Source organism: Melospiza melodia, chromosome 28 (assembly GCF_035770615.1).
Source record: "Melospiza melodia melodia isolate bMelMel2 chromosome 28, bMelMel2.pri, whole genome shotgun sequence".
NCBI lineage: Eukaryota > Metazoa > Chordata > Aves > Passeriformes > Passerellidae > Melospiza > Melospiza melodia.
The window spans coordinates 3,467,628-3,494,491 of NC_086221.1; the positions used below are offsets into that span (position 1 = coordinate 3,467,628).

The window sequence follows — 26,864 nt, forward strand, 5'->3', positions numbered from 1 at the left end:
TGCTGGCTCTTGCCCTGGGCTAGGAGAGGAGCCCCAGCTGTCCCTTGCCAGTGTCCAGCTGTGTGCTGGTGACAGGGATGGCTCTGGGACAGCATGGGCTTGGCAGGTTTGGGAGCATCCTCGCCTCTCACAGTGCATCCCCAGCCCCTCCTCTGTTTTCTGGAGATGTTGGCAGCAGCCAAATCTTTGTGCAGACCACATGTGGCATCAAGTTTGCAGCCCTGAGCTCTCCAAGACAACCCTTGGTGTCACACCCCCTCCAAGAACCCAACCTTCAGCCCAAGGGGTAGAGCAGGGAAGGACATGGATGAGGGAAAGATGGGGCAAGGATGGAGAGTGTGTGTGTGTGTGCAGGGTTGGGATGTGTGTGAGAAGAGGATCTGTGTGTGTGTGGGAAGGGGGCACAGCACTACAGCCCCCCCAAAGGCATGGGGGATGAGCACATGGGGCCCAGGGGCTCTGGCTGTGGCATCTGCCAGCAGGAAAAGCAGTGGTTGGAGCAGAAGAGAAGGAACAGCACTCTGTGAGGTCTCCAAGGTGCCCAGAGGGTGCAGTGCCCTGGCATGGCAGAGCAGAAGGGCTCTGTGGCCTCTCCAAAATGAGTTTGCCCAGTTTGGTGGACAGGTGGCAAAGAACAGCCTGGGGAGGGCAGGAGGATTCTCCAGGGCTGTGGAATTGTTCTGGTCCATCTGGGCACAGTTCTCAGGCTGGGAATGTGACAGCTGGGCCACTCCAGCCCTGAGTGACAGCCAGCAGCATCCTGCCCAGCCACTCCCAAACAAGACAAACAGCTTGAGGTCCTGCAAAGGGGCTGCAGACATCTCAACCCCCTCCCACACCAGGCTGAGCTTGGGGCTGTGCCCCTCTCCCCCAGGCAGGGCTGGCAGTGCCATGCAGCTGCCCAGGAGCACAGCTGGGTGGGCCCTGGCAAGGCAGCCATGGTGGGGCACACACACCAGCCCAGCTGGCTGGCACCCAGCTCAGTGTGCACAGGAAAAACCAACGAGTGTCCCCTGGGGCTGTGGGGGCCACAACAGGGGGGAGAGGGACAGGGGAACAGGGGATAGGAGAACAGGGGACTGGGATAGGGGAACAGGGATAGGGGAACAGGGGATGGGGAGCAGGGGAACGGGGATAGGGGAACAGGGATAGGGGAACAGGGATAGGGGAATGGAGGGACAGGGATAGGGAACAGGGATAAAGGATAGGGGAACAGGGGACAGGGGAGCAGGGAAACGGGACAGGGGAACAGGGATAGGGGAGCAGGGATAGGGGAACAGGGATAGGGGGACAGGGGAACAGGGAAAAAGGGATAGGGGAACAGGGGACAAGGGGACAGGGATAGGGGACAGGGTGATGGAGCTCCCTGGGATGAAAGCAGCATCAGCTCTCCATGAGGCGCACACACACACACTGGCCAGGGTTCAAAGCAAACTTCTGCCAGCTGAGGGAGGTGAGGAGGGCTGAGGGTGCAGCACAGCAAGGGGGGCACTGTGCAGAGCTCCTGGTGCTCAGGGCTCTGGGGAGACCAGTTCTCCCTCTTGGGTCCACAACAGCAGGCTGGGAAGCCCAGGGGCAGAGCCTACAGCAGGCTTTAGCTTGGTTCCCCCTCTTGTCCCCAGAGAGGGAGCAAATCCCATTTATCCAGAGGAAACAGGCACATGAGGCGTGCCACAGGGAAGGCTGGATGGGGAAAGGCCGTGGCTGCAGCTCGCTGACCCTGCGCCTGTCCCGCAGTGCCCCCGGGGTGGCGATGAGCTCACTCCCTGCGGTTTCCCTGCACCGCATGCCAGGTGCTTTGTCATGAGGCAAGAGGAGGAGGGGGAACAGGTTATTCAAGGTCTGCAGGGCCGGGGCACCCACAGGTGAGGGCAGGGGACGGGGCAGGAGGGCTGGGCCGGCACGCAGGGTGCAGCCCCCTCCCCGTTCCACAGCAGCGCCAGGAAAGGGGGGCTCGGGAGGGATTTAGCGCCAGGCACTGCGGCACAGCCACGGGGCACGAACGGAGCGCAGCAGACTTTGCCCGCGCCTGCAAGGTGTGGCACGGAGAGCGAACAGACTGCAGGGCATAATTATCATCAAAGCCGGAACAGGTGGGGTGGGAGCAGCAGAGGTCATATCTGGGTCAGGTCAGGGATCTGACCTGCATGGGATCAACAGGCTGCCCTGGGATGGGGTTTGCAGCATGACAGCCTCCTTCCATGCCTGGGGCTCCTCAACAAGAGGGGGAGCCAAGCTAAAGCCTGCTGTAGGCTCTGCCCTGGGAATCCCAGCCTGCAGCTGTGGACCCAAGAGGAAGAACCGAGCACCAGGGGCTCTGCACAGTGCCAAGTCCCACCTTGCTGTGCTGCACCCTCAGCCCTCCTCACCTCCCTCAGCTGGCAGAAGCTTGCTTTGAACCCACAACATGTGTGTGTGTGTGCCTCATGAAGAGCTGACTGCTGCTTTCATCCCAGGGAGCTCCATCACCGTATCCCTGTTCCCCTATCCCTGTCCCCCTGATCCCCGATCCCTGTTCCCCTCTCCCTGTTCCCCTATCCCTGTCCCCACCTCCCCCTGTTCCCCCATCCATGTTCCCCTATTCCCCTGTTCCCCTCTCCCCATTCCCCTGTTCCCCTGTCCCTGTCCCCTATCCCACTCCCTGTTCCCCTGTCCCTCTCCCCCCTGTTGTGGCCCCCACAGCCCCAGGGGACACTCGTTGGTTTTTCCTGTGCACACTGAGCTGGGTGCCAGCCAGCTGGGCTGGTGTGTGTGCCCCACCATGGCTGCCTTGCCAGGGCCCACCCAGCTGTGCTCCTGGGCAGCTGCATGGCACTGCCAGCCCTGCCTGGGGGAGAGGGGCACAGCCCCAAGCTCAGCCTGGTGTGGGAGGGGGTTGAGATGTCTGCAGCCCCTTTGCAGGACCTCAAGCTGTTTGTCTTGTTTGGGAGTGGCTGGGCAGGATGCTGCTGGCTGTCACTCAGGGCTGGAGTGGCCCAGCCAGATCCAGGAGGTGTTTGTGACTCTCAGGTAGTGCTGAGGTGCTGGGAATGCTGGAGGTCTCTGACCCCAGGGGAGCTTGTCCCTGCAGCTCTGAGGCCACCTCAGAAATATCCAGTGTGGGGTCACAGAGGCCTTGGGCACTGCCTAGCTGTCCCCAAACAGCCAGCACAGCCCTGTGGGGACACAGCTGGGAGCAAGGCTGCCAGAGCAGGCAGGGGGCTGCTGGCCAGCAGGTACAAACCTGTCTTTGCCATCTCCTGATAAGGGATGGGCAAGAACCCCCCATGGGCTGCTTGCACCTTCAGCAGGCAAGGCTGGGGGTCAGCTCCTGGCACCTGAGGGTTCTGCTGCTGCACAACAGGGAGCACTTACCCTGCATCATCAGGGTAAGCTGGGCTGGATCAGGGCATGACAGCCCACCTTGGTACCTTGGTCCCATCAGCTCCCCTGAGGGATTTCTGCCCATCCCAAAGCCCTTCTCAATCCAGGAGGCTGGGAGCAGAGAGACAGCCTGGGGTGTGTATGGCTGGCTGAGGGTGAGGGGACACCTGGGCATCTTCTGTGGCTGATGGAGGTGGGACACGTGTGTGGCTTGGGCTGACACCATGCTGGGTGCAGCCTGCAGCTCCCACTGTGCTGTACCTGTGTGTGTGTGCAGTGCATACTGTGTGTCTGTGTGTCTGGCTGTAAGCCTCACATACATCCTGCCTGCATCAGCTGTGGCTGTGTTTGAAAGTGTTTCCAGTGTCACACACCCTGGATGTGCCCATAACTGTGTCTGTGCACACTGTGGCTGTGTTTGGGAGTGTTTCCAGAGTCACACACCCTGGATGTGCCCATAACTGTGTCTGCAGTGTGTCTGTGCACGCTGTGTTTGTGTTTGGGATGTTTTCAGAGTCACACACCCTGCATGTGCCCATAACTGTGTGTCTGTGCACTCTGTGTCTGTGTTTGGGAGTGTTTCCAGTGTCACACACCCTGGATGTGCCCATAACTGTGTCTGCAGTGTGTCTGTGCACACTGTGTCTGTGTTTGGGAGTGTTTCCAGTGTCACACACCCTGGATGTGCCCATAACTGTGTGTCTGTGCACACTGTGTCTGTGTTTGGGAGTGTTTCCAGTGTCACACACCCTGGATGTGCCCATAACTGTGTGTCTGTGCACTCTGTGTCTGTGTTTGGGAGTGCTTCCAGTGTCACACACCCTGGATGTGCCCATAACTGTGTCTGCAGTGTGTCTGTGCACGCTGTGTTTGTGTTTGGGAGTGTTTCCAGTCACACACCCTGCATGTGCCCATAACTGTGTCTGTGCACTCTGTGTCTGTGTTTGGGAGTATTTCCAGTGTCACACACCCTGGATGTGCCCATAACTGTGTGTCTGTGCACTCTGTGTCTGTGTTTGGGAGTATTTCCAGTGTCACACACTCTGATGTGCCCATAACTGTGTCTGCAGTGTCTGACCCCCAGGACTCCCTGTGTGTGTGGCTAACAGGACATGCTGCAGGATCACAGAGTCACCCAGCACACAAGTGTGGGAAGGTCTGGGTTGGAAGGTGCCCTGAGGGTCATCCTGTTCCACCCCTGTGCCATAGGCAGGGACACCTTCCACCAGGCCAGGTTGCTTCAAACCCCACCCAGCCTGTCTTGGGCACTTCCAGGGATGGGGCAGCCACAGCTTCTCTGGGCAGCCTGTGCCAGGGCCTGCCCACCCTCACAGGGAAGAATTTCTTCCTGATATCTAATCAAAGTCTCTCCTTTTTCAGTTTAAAACTCTTCCCCCATGTCCTGTCACTATCTTCCTGTGTAACAATTGCCCACCCTCTTTTTTATAAGCCTCTTTGAGGCACTGGAAGGGGCTCTAAGGTCTCCCTGGATCTTTCTGTTTTCCAGGATGAACAAGCCCAGCTCCCTTTCTCAGGACCCCCTCACCCAGCAGTGCTGGTTTCCCACGGTGCTGGGGCAGAGCTGTCCCTGCACATGGCCCTGGAGCTGGGGGCACACTGCTCCTGTCCTGCAGCAGGTGACTCGTGGCAGGAGCCAGCAGGTTGGGACAGGCAGCGGGTGCCAGCCACTGCCCCCACCCTTGCTCTACCTGTCAGACAGGTGGAGCTGGCCCGCTGCCACCGCCTGCCACCGTCACTGCTGGGAAGGGAGGATGCAGGAGGGATGGGTCTGCACAAAGGCTGGGCCCTGCCCACGGCTGCAGTGACCCTTGGGACCTGCTCCCTGCATGGCTGGGGAAGGGCTGCCAGGACCAGAGGCTCTGGGAAACCTCAGGGCTTCCCTGCAGGTGCCCAGGGAGAGGGGATGTGGGAATCCAGGACATCCCTCTGTCTGTCCAGGATGGCCAGGACCCCTGACAGGGGGCTCAGAGACCCTGGCACAGAGCCCAAAACACCTGTGGGTTTGAGCAAATTACCAACCTGAGATGAAGATCAACAAGCCACAACAGTTTAGGTAGAATATTAGTGAAGTTATCATGGGATGGAAAAGTAGATTTTGGGGTTTTTGGTATGGTGGTTCAGGAGGCAAGATGGAGGGAACTGGATGTGTCCAGCCTTTCTCCTTCTTCTTCTTGGCCTCCATCTTCTGCTGTGATGTTGGCACTTACAGATTGGTTTAGAGTAGAAGCTCAACATAGGTGATAGGTATTGGGAAGTTATTATAAATATTGTAGATGTAGTTTTTAGTATAAAGACATAACACTGCCCTGGGGGCAGGCAGAGTGCCTGGAACTGTCCTGCTGGATGGACCTCAGCAGGGCAGGAGAAAATTTTTTATAGATAAGATAAAATAAACAACCTTGAGACCAAGAAATGAAGAGCCCTGACTCCTTCAAGCACCGGGCTGGGAAAAGAGACTTTCTAATGCATCTTGGAGTCACTCTGACAAGCTAAAGATCCCGACAAGGGGACAGACAATCAGTTCCTCATGTGCCTGTCTCCTCTCCTGTTGTGCCCAAAGAACCCTGAGGCACATGCCAGGGCACCCCCCTCTTAGTGCTGTTGTTGTTGAAAGGTTTCCTGCACACGGATTCCACCAGCCTGTGGGGTGGAGGAGTGAAGGGATTGTCCTCGGGTAAACCCAAAGGGACTCAGTGTCCATCTGTCCCTCTGCATCCTACACAGAACACCCTGACTGCTGCCAGCAGCACGCCTGGGGCACACAGACACCTTCTGTGCACCCTGCTCTGGCCAGGCCAGCACAGGAGCCCAGTGCCAGCCACAGCCAGGCTGGCTGTGCTCACCTGGGTGCTGTGGGAAGGTAAAGGAGGAAAACTGGGACAGGCACCTCCACGCCCTGAGCCTGTGCAAGCTCCCAGGGGCACAAGCCACGCTGTGCCCACTGTGTCAGAAAGAGCCAAGGCTCTCATCGTCCTGCTGCTGGAATAATGCAGATCCCACAGGGATTTTCCACAGGGAAAACACAACTCTCATTCCTCAGGACTGGCCCCAAAGTTGCTGGTTTTTGCAGCACCACTGTGACCCGGGCTTCTTGTCAGTTCACCCCGCTGTGCACCCCCAAACACACCTTATGTAATGGCTCTGGTGTTTGTGCTCCCACAGAGCCTCTGAAACTGCTTTTAGAAAGGCCTGGAGCCATGAGATGTTGTCAGCCCCACCCTTTGGCCAGGAGCAGGCTCAGGCCTGGGCTTGCTCAGCCGCAGTCCTGCAGGCAAGGCTGGAGGAGCGCCAGCTCTGCAGGGAGCTGGGCATCGCCCAGGAGCTGCCACCTGGCACCACCACACCATGGCAGCCCCTGGGCCCCCGCCTGTGCCCAGCTGAGGCTGGCACCCACAGCCTGGCACGGTGGGCATGGTCACCTTGCCCTGGGCTGCTTCAGCAGCAGAGACCCCTGCACCAAAGAGGTGATGAGGAAAGCCCAGGCAGGGGCAGCTGCCCCTTTCCAGCTCAATGTGAAGTGAGCTCAATATTTTCCAAGGTTTTGTGTTGGGGTGACCAGGACTAGATCCTCATTCTGCACCTCCCTGGCTCACACCGTCCTTCAGAGGTGGAGTGTTGGGGTGTTGTGAGGGTCCCCAGGATGAGGTGACAGATGAGAATTGACTCCAAGTTCTCAGAAGGCTGCTATATTATATTATATTATATTATATTATATTATATTATATTATATTATATTATATTATATTATATTATATTATATTATATTATATTATATTATATTATATTATATTATATTATATTATATTATATTATATTATATTATATTATATTATATTATATTATATTATATTATATTATATTATTCCATTCCATTCCATTCCATTCCATTCCATTCCATTCCATTCCATTCCATTCCATTCCATTCCATTATTATTCTATTTTATTTTATTTTATTTTATTTTATTTTATTTTATTTTATTTTATCATATCATATCAATCATATTATAGAAATGATATACTAAAACTATACTAAAGAAAAAGGAGACATCAGAAGACCAGACAAGAATGAAGATGAAAGCTCATGACTGACTCCTCAGAGTCCAACACAGCTGATGGTGATTCGTTATTGATTAAAATTGGATAGAATTTAGATTATCAAATAATTAAATAATTTATAGAATTAAACTAGGTTATTAATTAGATTTGATTGTTTGGATAAACAATCTCCAGATCACATTCCAGAGGAGGAAAACGTGGAGAAGCTGAGGCTTCTCATCTTGCCAGGAGAAGAAATCCTGGCAAAGGGATTTTTCAGAAAATATCCCAGTGCCAGTGGAGGGGCTGTGGCAGCTCAGCCCGAGCACAGCTTTGCCCTGGGTCTCTGGCAGGGAGCAGGGCTGAGCAGGAGACAGCAAAGCTGTGCTGTGCCCAAAGGGTGTGCCCACAGCTCTCAGGGCACTGCCAGCCCTGTCCTGCCAACAGGCACATGGAAACCTCTGTGACAGGAGAGGCTGAGGGAATATGGAATTGGTCAGCCTGGAGAAGAGGAGGCTCCAGGGTGAGCTCAGAGCCCCTTCCAGTGTCTAAAGGAGGCCCAGGAGAGCTGGAGAGGGATTTTGGACAAGGGCCTGGAGTGCCAGCACAAGGGGGAATGGCTTCCCACTGGAAGAGGGCAGGGTTAGATGGGATATTGGGAAGGAATTCTTGGCTGTGAGGGTGGGCAGGCCCTGGCACAGGGTGCCCAGAGCAGCTGTGGCTGCCCCATCCCTGGCAATGTTCAAGGCCAGGTTGGATGGATCTCTGAGCAACCTGGGATAGTGGAAGGTGTCCCTAGCCATGGGAGGAGGTGGAACAAGATGGTCTCTAAGTTCCCTTCCAACCCAATGGTTCTGTGATTCAGGGGCAGGCAGGCAGGGAAATCCAGCAAACACCCCAGCACGACACAGTGCATGGCACAGCATGGATATTTCACTCTACCTGTCTCCTGTCTCCACTCACTGACCCCTGGGATCCTGCACACAGGAGGGCTGTGGTGCTCCTGCCCAGGGCCATGGTGGTGCTGGTCTCCCTGGCCTGCCACAGGGTGACACACGGGCTGTGTGGCTGTGCCCATCTCCTCCCTGCATGCCCTTGGAACATCTCTGGCCATCAGCAGCCTCCATGGCATGCCAGTGCTCCCAGAACCCTTTGTGGAGCACCAGAGAGAGACATTTCCCTTTCCATTCAGGCCCCATGGACACAGTGGAATGCTCAGCAAGGGGTTCCCTGTGGATTCATTACAGAATCACAGAATCACAGAATTTCTAGGTTGGAAGAGACCTTCAAGATCATCGAGTCCAACCCATGTTCTAACACCTCAACTAGATCATGGCACCAAGTGCCACATCCAGTCTTTTTTTAAACACATTGAGGGATGGTGACTCCACCACCTCCCTGGGTAGATGATTCCAGTATTTGACCACTCTTTCTGTGAAAAACTTCCTCCTTAATTCTAGCCTGTATCTCCCTTGGCTCAGCTTGAGACTGTGTCCTCTTGTTCTGTCTGTTGTTGCCCGGAGAAAGAGACCATTACAATGCAGCAGGGTGGTTTAACTTCTGTATTCCAGTTCTCACTGCTCCCTTGCATCTCCTCCCAGGTATTTCAGACACCATTGCCCCTCATCTTCCTTCTCCTTCCTCTCTGGCTGCTGGGATGTGCTGTGTGCTGGGATCCTGCAGCAGGGGAAGGTGTGCAGCTGGGACAGCCCATCTCACACACCTGCAGCAGGGCCCTGGCCACTCTGCCTTTCACCATTCTGGCTTTTGAAGAGTAACTCTTGCTGCTCAGGGGGATCAGAATGTACCCCAAAGGGTCTGGTGAGCTCAAACACCTTCATTTCCTATGTGTACTCTCAGTGAAAACTCCCAGAGGAGCATGTGGCCATGACTGGGTGGGAAGGTGAGCAGCAAGTGCAGGAGATCAGGGCTCCTGGTGACCTCACTGTGGAATGAATCTGCCCAGCAGATACCAGCTGGGAGCTGCAGCCTGTGGGGGACACAGCTCTGTCCCCATCACACAGCCCAGCATCTGCAGCTGCCCCTGTCCCCAGTCCCCATCCCATCACTCAGGCTCAGTTCCAGGCCTCTCCAGAGCACAGGGCTTTGAGGACCACACATCATGATGAGCTTCTGGGCTTGTTTGCATGTGGCCTGCTCGGGAGGGAGCAGAGAGAAGAGCTAGTGGGGCCTGATTGCCTGATTGTGGGAAGTGGGAGCTCTCAGGACACGTGCGCCAGTTGGAGTGAAATGTCTGTGTGGAAGGTGGAGATCTCAGGAGGCACTGGTGGGAAGGTGGAACTCTCAGGAGGCACTGCTCAGCTGGAGTGAAATGTCTGTGTGGAAGGTGGAGATCTCAGGAGGCACTGGTGGGAAGGTGGAACTCTCAGGAGGCACTGCTCAGTTGGAAATGTCTGTGTGGAAGGTGGAGATCTCAGGAGGCACTGGTGGGAAGGTGGAACTCTCAGGAGGCACTGCTCAGTCGGAGTGAAATGTCTGTGATGGAAGGTGGAGATCTCAGGAGGCACTGGTCAATTGGAGTGAAGTGTCTGTGTGATGGAAGCAGGTGGGAAGGTGGAGATCTCAGTAGGTGTTGGCCAGTTGGAAATGTCTGTGTGGAAGGTGGAGCTCTCAGAAGACACTGGCCAGTTGGGGTGAAATGTCTGTGTGGAAGGTGGAGCTCTCAGTAGGCACTGGTCTGTTGGAGTGGAATGTCTGTGTGATGGAAGCAGACCTTGACAGCCTCTTTGGCATCTCCAGCCCACCAGGGATGCCCTGAGCTCAGCTGGCCCCTTCAGTTGGTGCTTTCCCATTCCTGGAGTGCCCAGCTTGTGCTCTCTGCCCAGTGACTCCATTTCAGGCTGGTGGAGTGCCAGGTTCCATATCATGTTTGGTGGATAACAAAGGGCAGGGCTGGCCAGGAAACAATAATGCAATGAATATTTCTTTTGATTCCACAGTGAAACACTGCAATTCTTGGTGGCAATGAGGAAGAGATGGGAATGAAGGAAGCTGGGAGACATCCACCCAAGAAGGGTGCCAGAAACCAAGGGCTGAAGGTTTGGTGGTCTACAAATTCTCTTCCACATGTATCCCAACCTGGGCAGTCTGAGATCTGGTATTTTCTCTAGGAGCGGAAGCATCTGAGCAGGAACAGGAACTGGGGAGGATGCAGAGATGCAGCTTTGTCAAACTTGTGTGGGAATAAATCTTTGGGCTGGAATCAGGTCATGCAATCAGAGTTCTAGAATGGTTTTTGTTGGAAAGGATCTTAAAGCCCATCCAGTTCCACCCACTGCCATGGCCAGGGACATGTTCCACTAACCCAGGTCGCTCCAAGCCTCATCCAGCCTGGCCTTGGGCACTTCCAGGGATGGGGCAACCACAACATTTTTGGCCAAACTGTTCATGAATCTGTCTCTGAGGAGCAGGGATTACCCACTGTGGTCAGCAGGAGCTGGAGGGCAAGCAGAGCTCTGCTCCCAGAGAAGCATCAAGAGCAGCGTGGGGCCATGGGGCTGGGACAGGGCAGCTTCTGCTTTACACCAGGCTGCAGGGAAAATGCCTGGTGTTGAATCAGCAAGTGGCAAACCAGGAGCCAACCATGTGGGAGCTTGGCCCCTGCAGTCCCATCCTGCATGAACAAGCCAAGGATGTCCTGTCACAGCCCCCAGGCTGGAAGCAAGGGGTGAGTGGGGGCACAATTTGAGGTGCTGAGCGCAGGGAGAGGGGAAGAGGGCACAGGCAGAGGCATGTGGGGTGTCCCAGGGGGTACCCTGTTCCCCAGGGGGGTACCCTCGTGCTCTGGGGGTGCCCCTGATGTCACTGGCTCCCTGCTGCCTCTGGTTCCAGGCAGCTGCAGCAGCTTCCCCATTCCTGCAGTGGGAACAGCATTCTCTTGCTAAACAATCAAACAGCCCAGGGCTGCCAGACGAGCTCCTGGCAGCTGCCCTGGCCAGGCAGGCACCCCTGGCAGCTCTGCTGGAAGAATCAAAGAAACTGCCAGGCAGGGGGAGGGTGCTCTGGGAGCCCAGGTAAGGGCCCCCAGGGAGCTGCTGCTGCCTGGGGAGCAGCTCGGGGGTCTGCCCAGCCCTGGGCATGCCAGCCCAGCCCTGGCAGCAGGCTGGGGTGGAGCCTGCCACAGCAGCCCCTGCCAGCTCCTGTGTGATGTGGTGCCCTGGGCAGCAGCTCTGCCCTCCACATCTGATCTGAGCAGCAGCTCTCCCCTCTGCAGCTCCACTCTCAGAAATGCAGGTGTGTAACAGCCCCATCCCTCACAGCCTGGCCCCCCGAACCTTCCCCTTCCTGCCCCCAGCACAGCCCCTGACACTGCATCCCTCAGTGTCGGGATCTTTAGCTGCTCACAGTGACCCCGAGATGTGTTGGAAAGTCTCTTTTCCCAGCCCGGCGCTTGAAGAAGGAGTCAGAGCTCTTCATTTCTCAGTCTCAAGGTTGTTTATTGCATCTTATCTATAAAATTCTTTTTCCTGCCCTGCTGAGGTCCATCCAGCAGGACAGTTCCAGGCACTCTGCCTGCCCCCAGGGTGGTGTTATGCCTTTATACTAAAAACTACCTGTACAATATTTACAATTACTTCCCAATACCTATCACCTGTGTTAGACAGTGAGCTTCTACTCTAAACCAATCCCAAAGTGCCAGCATCACAGCAGAAGATGGAGGCCATTAAGAAGAAGGAGAAAGGCTGGACATGCCCAGTTCCCTCCATCTTGTCCCCCTGGATCCCCATTCTAAAAACCCCAAAATCTACTTTTTCACTTTGTGATAAATTCACTATCACTCTACTTAATTTGTCATGGCTTGCAGATTTTCATCTAAGGTTGGTAATTTGCTCCATGGGTCATAATCAAACCCACAGGGGCATTTTGGGCTCTGTGCCAGGGTCTCTGAGCCCCCTGGCAGGGTCTGGGCTGCTCAGGACAGCCAGAGGGATGTGCTGGCTCCTGACACCTCAGCAGTGGTTGCAGCTGCTCCACACCCTGCTCTGCCATGCTGGGAGCTCCTCTGCACTGTCCCCAAGGTGTGCACGGCTCCCACTGTGCCTTCCCTGCTCTGCCACCCCCGAGCAGAAGGGTCAGCAAGGGTGAAGCCAGCAGGGAGCTTGAAGGAGCAGAGATGGTCCCTGTTGTGGTGATTATTCCAACGGGTCCCTGCCTCCCACCAGCTGTCCCCATCCCCACTGCATTCCCATCTACTCTGATCTGCTCAAGGATGGCCACAGGCTGGCTTGGCTGGAAATTCAGGTCATGCTGTGGTGCTCAGGGGCAGTTCATGGGCTGGCCTGTGGGATATTGGACACCTTTGTGCTGCTCCAGGTGAAACCTCTCCCCTCACCCAATTTCTCTGCTCCCACTCAGCACATTTCAGCCATAATCTGCTTTTGGTCACAGCTCCTAGGGAAGCTGTTCTCTTCCCTGAGTGGGACCAGGGCTGAGCAATGGCCCCTGTGGCCCTTTGGGAAGTCTTGAGGAAGACAAAACACACTGCAATGCTGAGACTTGCAGCGTGCCCAAGATATTTCCATGAGAACTGTGAGTCTCCAGTTCACCCTGGGACCACCTGATGGGAAAAGTCTCCCAGCAGACCCCAGGGTGAAAGTGTGAGGGGAGGCTGTCCTGGAGGAAAATCCTCTTTTTCTTCAGTTCTTGTCATGGCTTGCCACAGCCATAAAATCCAGGTGCCTCCAAAGATAATAAAATAAACAAATCAGCTGTTTTTCCTGCCTGGGGTGGCTCAGTGTGGGCTTGGGGGGGGCTGGAGGGGTTACCCCAATGTGTGCTGGCTGTGCACTTCTGTTGGTGTGTGAGTGTGCATTTCTCTAGCCTTGCTCTCTCTCCAGTCCTTCCTGGCTCCTCATCCCACTGACCCACACAGATTTCATGAGAGGCTGCAGGATCTGTTCCCCTTGTCTGTGCCCACACAGCCCTGCCTCCTCCTCCTTCTCATCCTCGTCCTTATCCTCCTCCATGTCCTTCTCCTCGTCCTCCTCCTCGTCCTCCTCGTCCTCCTCCTCTCCCACAAGGTACCCACACAGCTGAGGGACCTCAAGGGACAAGGGGGAATGGCTCCACAGTGACAGAGGGTAGGGTTAGATGATATTTTAGGTGGCATTCTTCCCTGTGAGGGAGGTGAGGCCCTGGCAAAGGGTGCCCAGAGCCCCTGGATCCCTGGCAGTGCCCAAGGCCAGGCTGGATGGGGCAGTGGAAGGTGCCCGTGGCCATGGCAGAAGGAGTGGACCATGGTGACTTTTCTGACTTTATGATGCACAGACCCCGCCTCTGCCCCAAGCTCCTGCCTGCTGTGCCACCCACTCAGTGGCAGTGGTGGGCACTGGGGACACTGGGGGCACAGAGGCGAGGCAGACACAGGTTCCCTGCTAGTTAAACATTGTCCCAGGCCAGTTAGGTAACACAAACTGCAGCAGGAGAGAAATGAAACTGCTTGAGCAAACACGGCGCGCTTGGCAGGGCACCAGGCTGCGTGACAAAGTTCTCCCCTCTCCCTGCCAGCCTGCTGGGCTTATCTATTTACAGAGAATAAACACCTCACCCACAGCCCCAAAGCTGAGGGACAGCAGCCAGGAGCACAGCCAGCTCCTGTGAGCCCCAGCCTGGGCTTGGGCTTGCCCCACTCCCCGTGGTTGTGTCTGCTCACAAACACAGTGATGGGCACTGGGCACGGCCTGGCACCTCCTGTGTGTGCCACTGGCCTGGCACCTCATGTGTGTGCCCTCCTGCCGCTGCCCTGGCACCTCTCCTGTGTGCCCCTTGCCCCTCCTGCCACCCCTCAGGCCTGTAGGAGCTCCAGGAGGTCAGGGATGGAGCTGGAGCACCCTGCACTCACTGAAGCCAGCAGACACCAGGCAGGAGAACCTGTTCCCTGGGGAGGGTTATGCAAGGAGCCTGATGGAGGTCTGGCTGCAGCCCAGACCATGGACTGGCTCCAGGGTCACACCCAGGGCCTGGGACCTCTTCTTGCACCACAGGGCAGTCCTGATCTCCTCAGCCCAGGGTGTATCTGGGAACAACTTCAGCCCAGCATGCTGGAAGGCAAAGAGGTCTTCCCAGGTGGGCCAGCAGAGCAGCTCCATGTAGAAGCAGCAGTTCAACCCACAAAAAGGAAGATGGGTCTGGCCCATGGGCACCTTCTGCCCCTCAAAGCAGCTGGGTCATGCCCTTGGTGTTGCTGCAGCATCTCTAGGAGGATGCTGAAGCCATCAACATCCCAGTCAAGCTGAGGCCAGGCAGACTGGGAGCAATTCCTGCTCTGCTCAGGGGCACAGCCCACATGGTGTGTTTGGGAGCTTGCTTTGAAGGGTTACTGCTCTCCTTTGCAGTGTGTCCCACTCCTGAGAGTGCTGGAGGGTGATGCTGAACTGTCTCTGGCAGTAATGAAGGGCAGTAGGGGAATGTGGGCAGATAGGACAGGGAGGATGGTTTTAAATTAATCAAGGAGAGATTTAGATTAGATATTAGGAAAAAATTCTCTATGGGTGTGGTGAGATCCTGGCACAGGTTACCCAGAGCAGCTGTGGCTGCTCCATCCCTGAAAGTGTTCAAGGCCAGGTTGGACAGAGCTTGGAGCACCCTGGGATAGTGGAAAGTGTCCCTGCTCATGGCAGGGGATGGAATGAAATGAGCTTTATGTCCCCTACCAACCCACACTGTTCTAGGATTCTGTGATGCTATGATAATGGCTGGGTTCCCCTGCCAAAAATGCATCTCAGGCTGTGCAAAGCACCTTTACTGTCTAGGCAGCAAAACCTCCCCTCACCCTCCTGCTGGTGCTCTGGCTTCTTTCCTCAGTCCCTCCAGGCAGGGGCTGAAACCATAAAAAAGGATGTGGCACAGCTTTTGTCTGGGTATCCCAGACCTTGTCCAGCTCCAAGCTCAGAGAACAGGTCTCAGGGCTTTTGTCTTTGGGGGTGAGCAGGAACTGAGCAGTGCCCAGTGCCCTGTGTGCCCCATTCAGCAGGTGCTGGGCACCAGCAGAAGGTCAGGGTGGCACCAAGATCTGGTGTCACTCACTGTGAAATGCAGTGTGTGCCAGCCAGGAGCCACTGCTGCTGGCCATGGTCATGGCAGAAACACATCAGAGAGTCTGCTTGGCCTCCAGCGTCCTGAACTCCTTCTTGCCACCTCAAGACAGATCCTGTGGGTTGGAGAGATCCTCTCAGCACCCCTGACACAACCTCCTGCCTTCCTCACAGCTGGGCTGGATGGGGAGGCACCATGGCATTGGGCAAGGAGGGGAACATGATGTGTTTGGGCTGCCCACACTGCCAGGTTACTGCAGTCCCCCCTCCTGAGATGTGGCCCTTGTGCCACCCAGGTCGTGGCAGAGGCCAGAAAACAGCCAGGCTCAGAGATGAGCAAGCATCAATCATCCTGTAGTGCCTGTGCTGCTTCTTGGCATCCCTCCATGTCTCCCTGGCCAGGGAGAGGCTGAAGGTGCTCCCCCAGGTGCTCCCCCAGGCTGTGACTGGGTATTAATGTGAGGGTGTGAGAGAAACCCCTGCCCAGATCAGCCAGGGCTCTGCTTCCCACCAGCCTGCAGCTGGTGAACTCTGGCTCCAGGAAAGGCTGGAGCTCCAGAGGGCTCTGAGAAGGGCCAAACTTTGGGAGTGGGTGTGAGATGCCCCTCGTGGGTGGCTTTGAGCCAGGCTGGGACAAGCCCACCTCACCCTGAGGAACACCCTGTGCCTCTGTGCCAGGATGACCAGGCAGGAGATGGTGGCAGACGAGGTCCATGCCATGGCACATCCCAACCAACACAAGTCTGGTCCTCACCACGTGTTTAAGAAAAACAAGGGAAATTACAGATAGGTACAAAAACCCCAAACAATTTATTCATCTTATATTCACACTCGAAAAGGAGAAAACCACATGCACCTGGTGGGTGCTTGGCTGGGTGGCACCAGTCTGACGTGGCTGGCACAGCACCAGTCTGTGCCCTGTGACATCAGTCCAGCTGAGCATCACCACCTGCCACCACACACTGTGTGCCCCACAGCACATGCTCTCACACAGGCACATCTCACTCATGAAAAAATAGATCTGTACATTCACTATGTACTTGGTTTGGGTCTCACATAAATTAGAAGCTGCTTCTGGAGAAAATGCCTGTCTCTAGACACAGGCCAGGCAAGAAATGCAGCATGGCCCTGCTGTCCCACATCCTCTTCTCACTCACTGAGGGCTTTCTGGGGCCGGGTGAAGCTCCACAATGTTCCCATCTTCTCTCAGCAGGTGCCACACTGAGAAGCTGCTACACAAAGGGGGTCTCACCCAACCCACACGCAGTGAAGAGGACAGGGGGCACCTTTGGCACGGTGCAAGCAGTGAGAGGGAAGACCCCGCAGCTGGGACAAGCTCTGTTCAGTCACAGGTGACACAGATGTGCTGCTCCTCTGCCCAGGCAGGAGGTGGGTGATAGCAGGAGACCTGCTGGGCTCTCACAGTGGGGCTTGAAGTTCTCTTCCCCGTTGCATCTGTTCAGGCTTTGGAACAGCCACAGTCCCCACGGCTCCAGCTGGAGGTATGGATCCAGCAAGGGAAGTTTGCAATAACCTACTGGAGCCAAAACAGGGGCTCTGCACACCTCGGCGCAATTCCACACGCTGCATGGGCCAGCAGCTTCCAGATACAGCTGCAGGCAAAGTTTCCTGTCAAGGAGCCCAGCTCAGGGCTGGCCCTGAGGGGCTAATCAGCCCGTGGCTCATCCAGGACTCCTACAGCTCCTTGTTCCTGTTGAGCACCTCCTCTTCCTTCCAGCCGCTGGAGTTCTTCCCAAACTTGTACACCAGCCGCCGTCCATCGACCCTCTCCAGGATCTCTCGTTTGTAGTAATATCTGTGGGGGACACAGGTGCAATCAGGGCTCTGAGGATTGCATTTCTGTGGCTGAGATGACCCCCCAGGTATTAGAAAGTCTTTTTTACCCAGCCTCATGACCGAAGAAGAAGTTGAGATTTGTCAGCTCTGCTTTTCAGGGTTTATTTTTCCTTATCTATTCCATTCTTTCTCTGACCTGCTGAGATCTGTCCAGCAGGTCGGGTTATGGCACAGTGACTGCCCTTTGGGGTGGTGTTAGCTTTTTATACTACAAACTACATGTACTTTATTTACAATAATTTTCCAATACCTATCACCTTCGTTAGACAGTCTGTCTCTACTCTAAACCAATCCAAAAGTGTCACCATCACAGCAGAAGATGGAGGACAAGAATGAGAAGAAGGATAGGACACACCCAGATTCCTCCATCTTGTCACTTGAACCCCATTCTAAAAGCCCAAAATTCTACTTTTTCATCTTGTGATAATTAACTATCATTCTATTCAAACTCTTGTGGCTTGTAAGCCTTCACACAAAGTTAGTAATTGTTTCCATGGACTAAAATCAAAGGCACAGGTGTCTTTGACTCTGTGCCAAGGTCTCTGAGCCCTTTGCCAGGGTCTCGAATCACCCACAACAGCCAGAGGAATATCCTGGGTGCCAACACTGAAGAGCTGCTGGAGGGCTGAGCTGAGCCCCAGTGGGGCTGAGCCCCGCCAGGACAGGGCAGGGCACTCACCTCATGGCTCTGCTCAGCTTCTCATAGGTCATGCTGCTGTTTTTCTTCTTCTGGCCCCAGAGCTGAGCCACAGCCTCCGAGCGCAGGAACTTGAAGACGCCCTCGCGCCGATCCTCCCACTTCATGAGCCCCTCGTTGAGCTCGGGGTGGATCAGGATGTCCCGGATGAACTCCCACAGGTGGGTGCCTCTTGGGGCTGGAAGAGGACATTGAGCTGTAAAGCTGGGAAGCTCCTGCAGGTCCTTGGACCTTTGGCTCACCCTAAGCCCCCCTGCCAAGGCCCTTCCCCCCTCATTCCCCACAAAGCCAAGAAGCCAAGAGAGGCAGTCCGTGCTGCTCACGTACAGTGCTTGCTCTTCCTGTTCTCCAGGCAGTCTCTGCTCTCCTTGCTGAGTTTTCGGGGCCGTCCCCGTTTCCTCTTGCCGTGTTTGCTGTCGCCTTTTTTGCTGCCTGGAAAGTGCTCTGTGCACACAGAGAGGGGCACACGTCAGGCTGGGCAGCACATGCTGGGCTACAGACCCTCCCTCTTTCCCACCCTCTTTTCAGGCCCAGGTACCGGGGGAATATCCCCTGAGAGCAAGGTCACCCCATTCCCTCCAGCCTCATCCCACCCTCATCCCCAACACTATGCTTAGGGCAGCATGCTGCTCCTTCCCCAGACCCTACTGCTTCCTTGCATTCCTGGTGTTCCCAGTGTCATCACCAGCTGGGATCAACACCAAACACTGACTCCTGTGCCCTGGATCCCTGGCTGCAGCCTTCACCCATCTGCCACCACCCAGCCTTCCCACAGGATCACCACTGCCCTGCCCATCACCCTGCTCAACGGAGAGAAACAGAAGCAGAGCACCCAGGGAAACAGGCCTTTCCCTCCTCTCAGTGTGAGGATGGGTGTTCAGGTGTTGTCCCTAAATCATTGCCAGGTAGGAAGTGCAGAACTGCCAGGGAGCCAGCCCTGCCTCTCCAGCTCCTGTCTGGAAGGAAACAACTCACCATTAGGGAAAAGCTTTGATTCTGCAGGGTCGAGGTCGAGGTCACTTCCACCGGAGTCCTGAGAGTTGGGGCTGTGGGACATCACAGGCCCTGAGAGGCAAAAAGGATCAGGTTCAGACCTCTGAGCATCTGTGGGCTTTTCCCCCTGGTTCCCACCCTTCCCCTGCCACCAGACTGCTGCGAGACCCAAACCCACCCTGTCAAAACACTGACCTGAGACATCAGAGCTGCCTGGGGACAAGGAGCCTGGCAAGCAGGTGAAGTCTGTGAAAGGGTTTGTGGGCTTTAAGTCCTCCAAGGAGTCCTTGGCACAGGAATTTCCCAGCTCTGGAAGGGGCAGAGAAGGGAAGAAGGGCTTAGCCTTGCTGCCATCAGTATGTGATCCCTGGGGAAAGGCTTGGCCAGGGCCCCTGTCTTACCTAGCTGGCTGGAGTTCAGGAAGGTCTGGGAAGTCGCATCCTCTTTTTCCAGCAAATCAATGATCCAGTTCAGCTCATCAGAGGCTACAGGGGTGAAGGACTGGGGTTAGCAATGCCTGTTCCATACGAAGGGGAATAGTGCAGAGTAGGAGCTGAGCCCAGCCATGCTTGGTCAGCTCTGTGCCCCCACACCCTCCCACGCAGCCCCTGCAGTGCCCAGGAAGCTCTGGCCTCCTGGGCTAGTGGAGGCCTCTCCAACTCATTCTTCAAGCTGCTGGGCCTGCAGGAGCAGGAGAGCCTGGTGCACTCACTGATCTCGTGCAGGCGGTCGTTAGAGCTCGTCCCCCAGGGGCCCGAAGATGCGGCGCATCTGCTCGCGGCTGCAGTGGCACAGCGTGCGCTCCGTCCATGTTGCAGCAGGAGAAGTCGATGAGCTGGCATCGTACTTGTTCTTCTCCACGTGGTAGCTGATCCACTCCAGCACCTGCACCTTGCTCCAGAGGTATGGGAGCTCACTGAACCACTGGGGCTTGTCTGCAAGGGATGGAGAGCAGGGCTCAGAGCAGGGTGGCTGTGCCAGCACCGTGTGCCTCGGGTGGCACGGGCACCTGGTGTGGGGCAAGTGGCAATCCTGAGGGACACACAGGCCCTGCTCTTGAAGAGCTATGGGACTAAAGACCCCAGACTTCCCCCACGGCTGGTTTCGGTGCCATTTGTCCTGTTTGTGCTGTGATCCAGCCTGCTCTGCTGGTTTCTCATGGTGCCTACCTGAGCACCATCACGAGCCCCCATCACCAGGGCTGTACTTCCAAACTGCTCCTGGTAAGCCCTGGCAGCCCCGTCCCCTATGCTGTGCTGTGGGAGGAGGAAAATGATTCCCCCATCTCCTGTATAAATCAGATAAATGTGCTCCCTTGTGCCACCCAGGGTGTCCTCCCACAGCCTTTCCCTGGGGAAACTGAGGCATGGTGGAAGCTGCCGACCTGTCCCAGTGGGACGAGGACCTTGCAGTGCTCTTTCCAGCCAGTGGCACTGCCTCACAACTGCCCCAACATGCCAGCTCCCCAATGCCACCAGTGCCACTCCCTTGCTCCTACCTGTGCTCTGTGCTGGGGGCTGGCTGGCCGGGAGGCCGAGCCCCAGGGTGCTGTCATCCCCAAGCTGTCCCAGCATGTCCAAGCCTGGCTGCACCTCGTCAGGCTGGTATATGGCGCTGATGTAGTTGGAGAAGATGTTGCTGATCTCACAAGATCCTGCCATGGAGCTCTGTGCCAAGAGATGACAGTGAGCCCAGAGAGCCCAGTGAGCCCTGGGCTCAGCACCTGCAGCACCCCAGAGCCAGGCTGGGTGAGGTCAGGCTGTCTCTCCCTCCACCCATCGTCACCTCTAGGTCACTTCTGCAGAAATATGCACCCAGCACCTGCTGGCTGGGGCTGACTCACAGCTCCTCGGGGGCCAGCACACAGGGAGGCTGAGCCACAGCAAGCTGGGGACGTGGCGTCACTGTTTGTGAGCAGCCCTGTCCCAGCAGCCTGGCCTCATCCAGCAAGCGGCGACAGCCAGAAGGTGGCCGGCAGAGAACAGTGACCCTGGCCTTGCCCAGCAAGAGGTGACAGCCAGAGGGTGGCTGGCAGAGAACAATGACCCTCAGCCAGCAAGAGGTGACAGCCAGAGGGTGGCTAGCAGAGAACAGTGACCCTCAGCCAGCAAGAGGCGACAGCCAGAAGGTGGCTAGCAGAGAACAGTGACCCCAGCCTTGCCCAGCAAGAGGTGACAGCCAGAGGGTGGCCGGCAGAGAACAATGACCCTCAGCCAGCAAGAGGTGACAGCCAGAAGGTGGCTAGCAGAGAACAGTGACCCCAGCCTTGCCCAGCAAGAGGTGACAGCCAGAGGGTGGCCGGCAGAGAACAATGACCCTCAGCCAGCAAGAGGTGACAGCCAGAAGGTGGCTAGCAGAGAACAGTGACCCCAGCCTTGCCCAGCAAGAGGTGACAGCCAGAGGGTGGCTGGCAGACAACAGTGACCCCCAGCCCCTCTGAGGGTGAGGGTTTGGGCACTCCTGAGCCCCCTGGCCCAGTGCTGTGCCACAGCTCCAGTCCTCTGCACAACAAGCACATCCCAATCACTGCAGCCAGGAGGGCACCAAGCCCTGCCCAGCCCTCACAAAAAGCCAAATCGTGCTGTCCATTTTGGGGCTGCTGTCCCGCTGCCCCCTCAGGGCCCTCACTCCCAGCTGAGGTGGGACAGCCAAGATGGAGCCTGGAGAAAAGGCCAGAGCACATCCCCGCTGAGAGCCAAGGTGCAAGGAGAGAGCAAAGCAGCTGTCCTGGCCTCGGGGACATCAACAGGCCCGGCAAAAAAGCTTTGGTACCTTCTGTGGTGGCAAATCCAGCAGCGGTGGGTAATCCAGAGAGGAAGCAGGGGAGAGGAGTGAGGCCAGGCCGGCCCTAGGCTCTGCTCATGGGCCCCGGGAGGCTGGTGCCGATGGGCAAGCCCTGCCCGTGCCTCTGCTTTTATAGCTTGGGCGGTGTAACAATCTGGCAGCCCGAGGGGAATTCCAGCCCCAAACGTTCATGCTCCCAGATCCAGGTGATTTGCATAATATGAACCACCGGGTCCCGGCCCTGCGCTGCCTTGCCGGGAAATCTGGGCTGGCCAGTTTAATCATTGTCAGAGCCCGTGCCCCAGCGGTGCCCAGAGTTTCACCCACACTGCCTTCACGGGCTGCTTTCTCGCCAGGCTCGTGTTTGTTTGCTCACAGCAGCAGGTTCACTGCGGCCAAAACCACCCGTGGGGTCGGGTGGGCCCTGTGGGGTTTGCCCGGGCGGTGGAGCCAGGAGCTATATCCCAGTCCTTCACTGTGGGAACTGGGCACACGCCTGGCCAGGTGGGCAGCCAGCCCTGGCGCTCAGCAGGTGCAATGGGGGTACCTTGGGTGGCACAGATTTCCCAGAGCAGGAACAGGTCTCAGTGACCAAGCAGGACAAACGCTGGGGACAGCACACATGCTGGTGGGGACAGGTGGTTTTTGTAGGGGTACAGCAGAGACCAGGGAGGTGCCTGAGAACTGCTGCTCTGTCTGTCAGAATGGGTCAATTTTTGCCTGGGGGAGGTCTGGGTGAGGCTGCAGAGCTGTGACAGCCCCTGCCCTGCCATGCCACACGTGCCTGGCACCGACAGGCACACATGCTCACCAGGGACGTGTGCCAAGGGACAGGCAGGGTCGTGGGATGCATTTGGGGAAGTACCTTTGGTGGCTCTTGCCTCTCTGGCCTAGGACAGGGGTACCTGGGGCCCTTTGAGGTTTATTTGTGCTGGGTTTAGCCCAGCTGGCAAGGGCGGCCTGTGCCAGGCCAGTCCCAGCCAAAGCTGGGGCACCCCTTTGCCTGGTTCTGGTTCTTTGCTGAGCCACATGCAGACTGAGGCAGTCCTGGAGAGCAGACCCTGGCATCACACAGTTACCCCCTTGTCACTTCAGGTCCTTATCACTACAAACCTGGCAGCAAACTGTCTCCTGTGACACTGTGCTGGCAGGCTGTTGCAAACATGGATACTCCAGCCTGGCATATGGACCATCAAGGGCAGGGTGGCTCATGTCCTGTCCCCTGTGTCACATCCCAGTGTGCCAGCCAGGAGGCACCAGGTCCCACCAGCTGATCACCCACTCCAGCTTCATTCCTCCTCAGCACCCTCACGAGAGCTGGTGCTGCCAGGCCTTTCTGTTTCCTGGGCAGCATCCCACAGGGACACCCCCATGGCAGGGAGCAGCTCTGTCTGTCACTGCCACAGGGCCACCAGGGAAAGAGACCCAGAGCCAGGGATGGAGCCCAGGGCTGCCCCGTGCCCAGGAGCTGGCTGCCCACTGGGCAGTGCCTGTGCTTGGAAAGCTGCCCCTGGAGAAGGTTTTTCCACCCTCCACTCCACTGCAGGTGTCCCTAGAGCAGGGTGGGATGTGCCAAGATTTCACCATCCCCTGGGCCACCAGCCAAGGGGTGATGAGGTGGCCTTGTGGCACTTGGGAATCTCCTGCCCGAGCTGTGCACAGCCCACCCACCCACAGCTCTGCCCCTGGCAGGGAATCTGGGAGCTGCCTGGCAGGGCTGTGTGGCACAGACCACCCTGACCAGGTGTCCCTTCCCTGCAGACTGACCTCAGGGAGGCACCACAGCCAGGCCATGCACCCAGGCAGTGCCACCATGGCAGAGGGGCTCCCAGGGGTGACACCCTCAGCCTCCAATGTGTGCCTGGCACAGTGGGAGTCCTCTGTGTCCTCCTGAGCCTGCCCCTTCCTTCCCTGGCCTTTGGCAATCAGGAGGCCAGAGCATCTGAGCTCTCCTCCCCAACCCCTGCAGGTGCCCTTCACTTTCCTGCCCCTTTGCCCAATGAGGTGCCACAGCCTGGGCCCTGTGATGGCCCCTGGGGAGATCACCATGGGCAACCCTCCCCAGAGATGCTGAAACGCTGTGCTGGTAGCTTGGGAGGGCATAAACCCCTCCTCAGGTGTCCCTAAAGCCCTGGGGCACAGCAAGGGGCAGAATGGTGCCCATGAAGCAGCCCCAGCCCTGATGGGCTCAGAGCAATTCCTCCCTCAGCCTGAGCATGGGTGGCACGGGGCTGCCAGCATCTCATGGCCACAGCTCCCAGGGCTGTGTCCCCGCTGTCCCCTTGCTGCTGGCACATGGGGTGCATGGCACAGGGCACTGCAGCAAGAAAGAGGTGGCCACGAGTGTGACATGGTGCCACGACTGGCAATAAGAAGTGTCTGTGGTGCCACAAGTGGGTGAGGCACCGGGTGGGAGCAGGAGCGATGCCACCTGCCCTGCCAGGGGGAGTTGGGCCCATGACACCCCCACGCTTGTCCTGGCAGCACCACGGAGGCTCAGCCAAGGTGACAGCCGTGTCACAGGCTGAGGGTGACACAGGGCATGGTGCTGGGGGCTGGGGCACTTCTGGGCACTGCCAGCCCCCAGGGACACCTCGGAGCTGGGCTGGCATTGCTCGGGACCGGCACTGCGGGCACGTTTGACGCCGGGCTGCGGCCCCAGGGTGTCGGGGCAGGGCGGGGGGTGCGGGAGGAGGGACAGGGGCAGCGGGCACAGCGCGGGGCTGGCAGCCCCCAGAGCCGCTCGCTCTGCCCAGTCCCACAGCGCTGCCTGGCAGAGGGGCAATGGGGGCTGCAGGAGCTGAGCCCGGCCCCAGGGGCTGCAGGGACAGCTCGGTGTCCCCCTCCCCACCCTGGAGGCTGCCCAGCGTCCTTGGGCTCTGGCATCGCTCACCTCGGGGGCTCAGCGGGCACCGCACGGCGGCACCGTGTCACACATCCCCCGCAGCGGCAGGGCCCTGCCACCTCCCCACCGCCCCCAAAACCTCCAACCTGCAGGACCCTGCACTGCCCCAACATCCCCCCATCCCGCAGGACACGGCACTGCATCTCCCCAGGGAATCCGGGGGCTGCCTGGCAGGGCTGTGTGGCACAGACCCCCCTGAGCCTCCGGCAGAACCCTCGTCCTCGGCGGGACCCTGCACGCCCATCTCCGCGTCCCTCCCGCGCTCCGGGCGCTGCGGTGGCGCAGCCAGGGCTGACCCCTGCTGGCGGCCCCGCGCCACCGCTCCTTCCCTTCCCTTCCCTTCCCTTCCCTTCCCTTCCCTTCCCTTCCCTTCCCTTCCCTTCCCTTCCCTTCCCTTCCCTTCCCTTCCCTTCCCTTCCCTTCCCTTCCCTTCCCTTCCCTTCCCTTCCCTTCCCTTCCCTTCCCTTCCCTTCCCTTCCCTTCCCTTCCCTTCCCTTCCCTTCCCAAACCTTCCCTTCCCAAACCTTCCCTTCCCAAAACTTCCCTTCCCTTCCCAAACCTTCCCTTCCCAAACCTTCCCAAACCTTCCCAAACCTTCCCTTCCCAAACCTTCCCAAACCTTCCCAAACCTTCCCAAACCTTCCCAAACCTTCCCTTCCCAAACCTTCCCTTCCCAAACCTTCCCTTCCCAAACCTTCCCAAACCTTCCCAAACCTTCCCTTCCCAAACCTTCCCAAACCTTCCCTTCCCTTCCCTTCCCTTCCCGATGTGATGCTGCAGGCTCAGGGATGCTCTAACTCCTGCAGGGGTTGGCACTGCCCGGTGGGCACCCCTCCTCCTCCTCCTCCTCCTCCCCAGGACAGGGGCAGCCCCTCAGCCCCTTCCACCACCTGAGCCCCTGAATCTGCCCCCCTAAGATCAGTTCTGCCCCATCTGCCCCAGCACCTGCTGCCTGCAGGGGCAGGGTCACCTGAGAATCCTGGAAATGTTCCTTTGGAAAAGCCCTCTAAGATCATCAAGACCAACAATTCCCCCAGTTCACCATGGAACCGTGTCCCCAAGTGCCACATCCACAGGTCTTCTGACCACTTCAGGGATGGTGACTCCACCGCTGCCCTGGGCAGTTGTGCCAAGGCCTGAGCACCATTTTTGTGCAGAAATTTCCCCCAATATCCAACCTGAACCTCCCCTGGAACAACTTGAGGCCATTTCCTCTTGTCCAATCTTCTCCCAACCAAGAGGATTATAGAATCACCGAATGGAAGGGACCTTTAAGGGCCACCACGTGTAATCCCTGCCATGGGAAGGGACATTCTCCCCTCCATCCAGAAGAGATGCAGCCACAGCCCCTCCTCCCCATCTATCCCCCAGCCCCTGGGCCAGGCTCATGGGCACAGCAGGGGATGGGAAGCTCCTGGCTGTGCCCTTTCCCTCCTCAAAACCACCTCTGTGCTCCATCCCTTCATGTCAAGAACATTTTATTTGCAAAGACAAAAAGGCAAGAAACAAACAGCCATTGAAAAACGTACAGCAGGAGAGCACAATAACTTACACTATTTACAGGAACACACCAAGGTAGAAAACACACACACACACAAACCCCTCATGCTCTGCCAAACCCAGCCAGGGCCGGGCTGCACAGCCCCCACAGAGACACCACCAGCCTCCAGGGCAGCTGGCCTCTGGGAAAAGCCCCAAAAGTGTGAAAAGGCATCTGCTGTTGTGCTCCTTGTGCAGGGAGGAGTGATGGAGCAGGGGACACAGTGCTGCAGCTGCCCCACACCAGGCTGGGGCAGCACCTGGGGGTGCCAGGCCAGGAGGAGCAGCTGGGAGGAACCAGGGCAGAGCTGTGGAGGGTGAGGGGATGAGCCCTGGGGAGGAGGAGGAGGAGGAGGAAGGTGCAGGGCTGTGGAGGGTGAGGGGATGAGCCCTGGGGAGGAGGAGGAGGAGGAAGGTGCAGGGCTGTGGTGGGTGACAGGATGAGCCCTGGGGAGGAGGAGGAGGAAGGTGCAGGGCTGTGGAGGGTGAGGGGATGAGCCCTGGTGAAGAGGAGGAGGAGGAAGGTGCAGAGCTGTGGTGAGGGGGGGATGAGCCCTGGGGAGGAGGAGGAAGGTGCAGGGCTGTGGTGGGTGACAGGATGAGCCTGGGGAGGAGG

General features: G+C 57.3%; 1 protein-coding gene across 1 annotated transcript; it reads right to left on the reverse strand.

Annotated features, from left to right (window-relative positions):
• Window positions 1-16,260: 16,260 nt before the first annotated feature.
• On the reverse strand, window positions 16,261-21,935 carry ELF3 (E74 like ETS transcription factor 3). Its single transcript, XM_063178045.1, is given in 12 exon segments — window positions 16,261-17,289; window positions 18,010-18,205; window positions 18,355-18,471; window positions 19,003-19,092; window positions 19,216-19,329; window positions 19,422-19,505; window positions 19,733-19,754; window positions 19,756-19,821; window positions 19,823-19,854; window positions 19,857-19,955; window positions 20,519-20,687; window positions 21,793-21,935. Coding segments are annotated over 11 exon segments (1,104 nt in total). The 5' UTR covers window positions 20,682-20,687; window positions 21,793-21,935; the 3' UTR covers window positions 16,261-17,168.
• Between the last annotated feature and the right edge of the window lie 4,929 nt (window positions 21,936-26,864).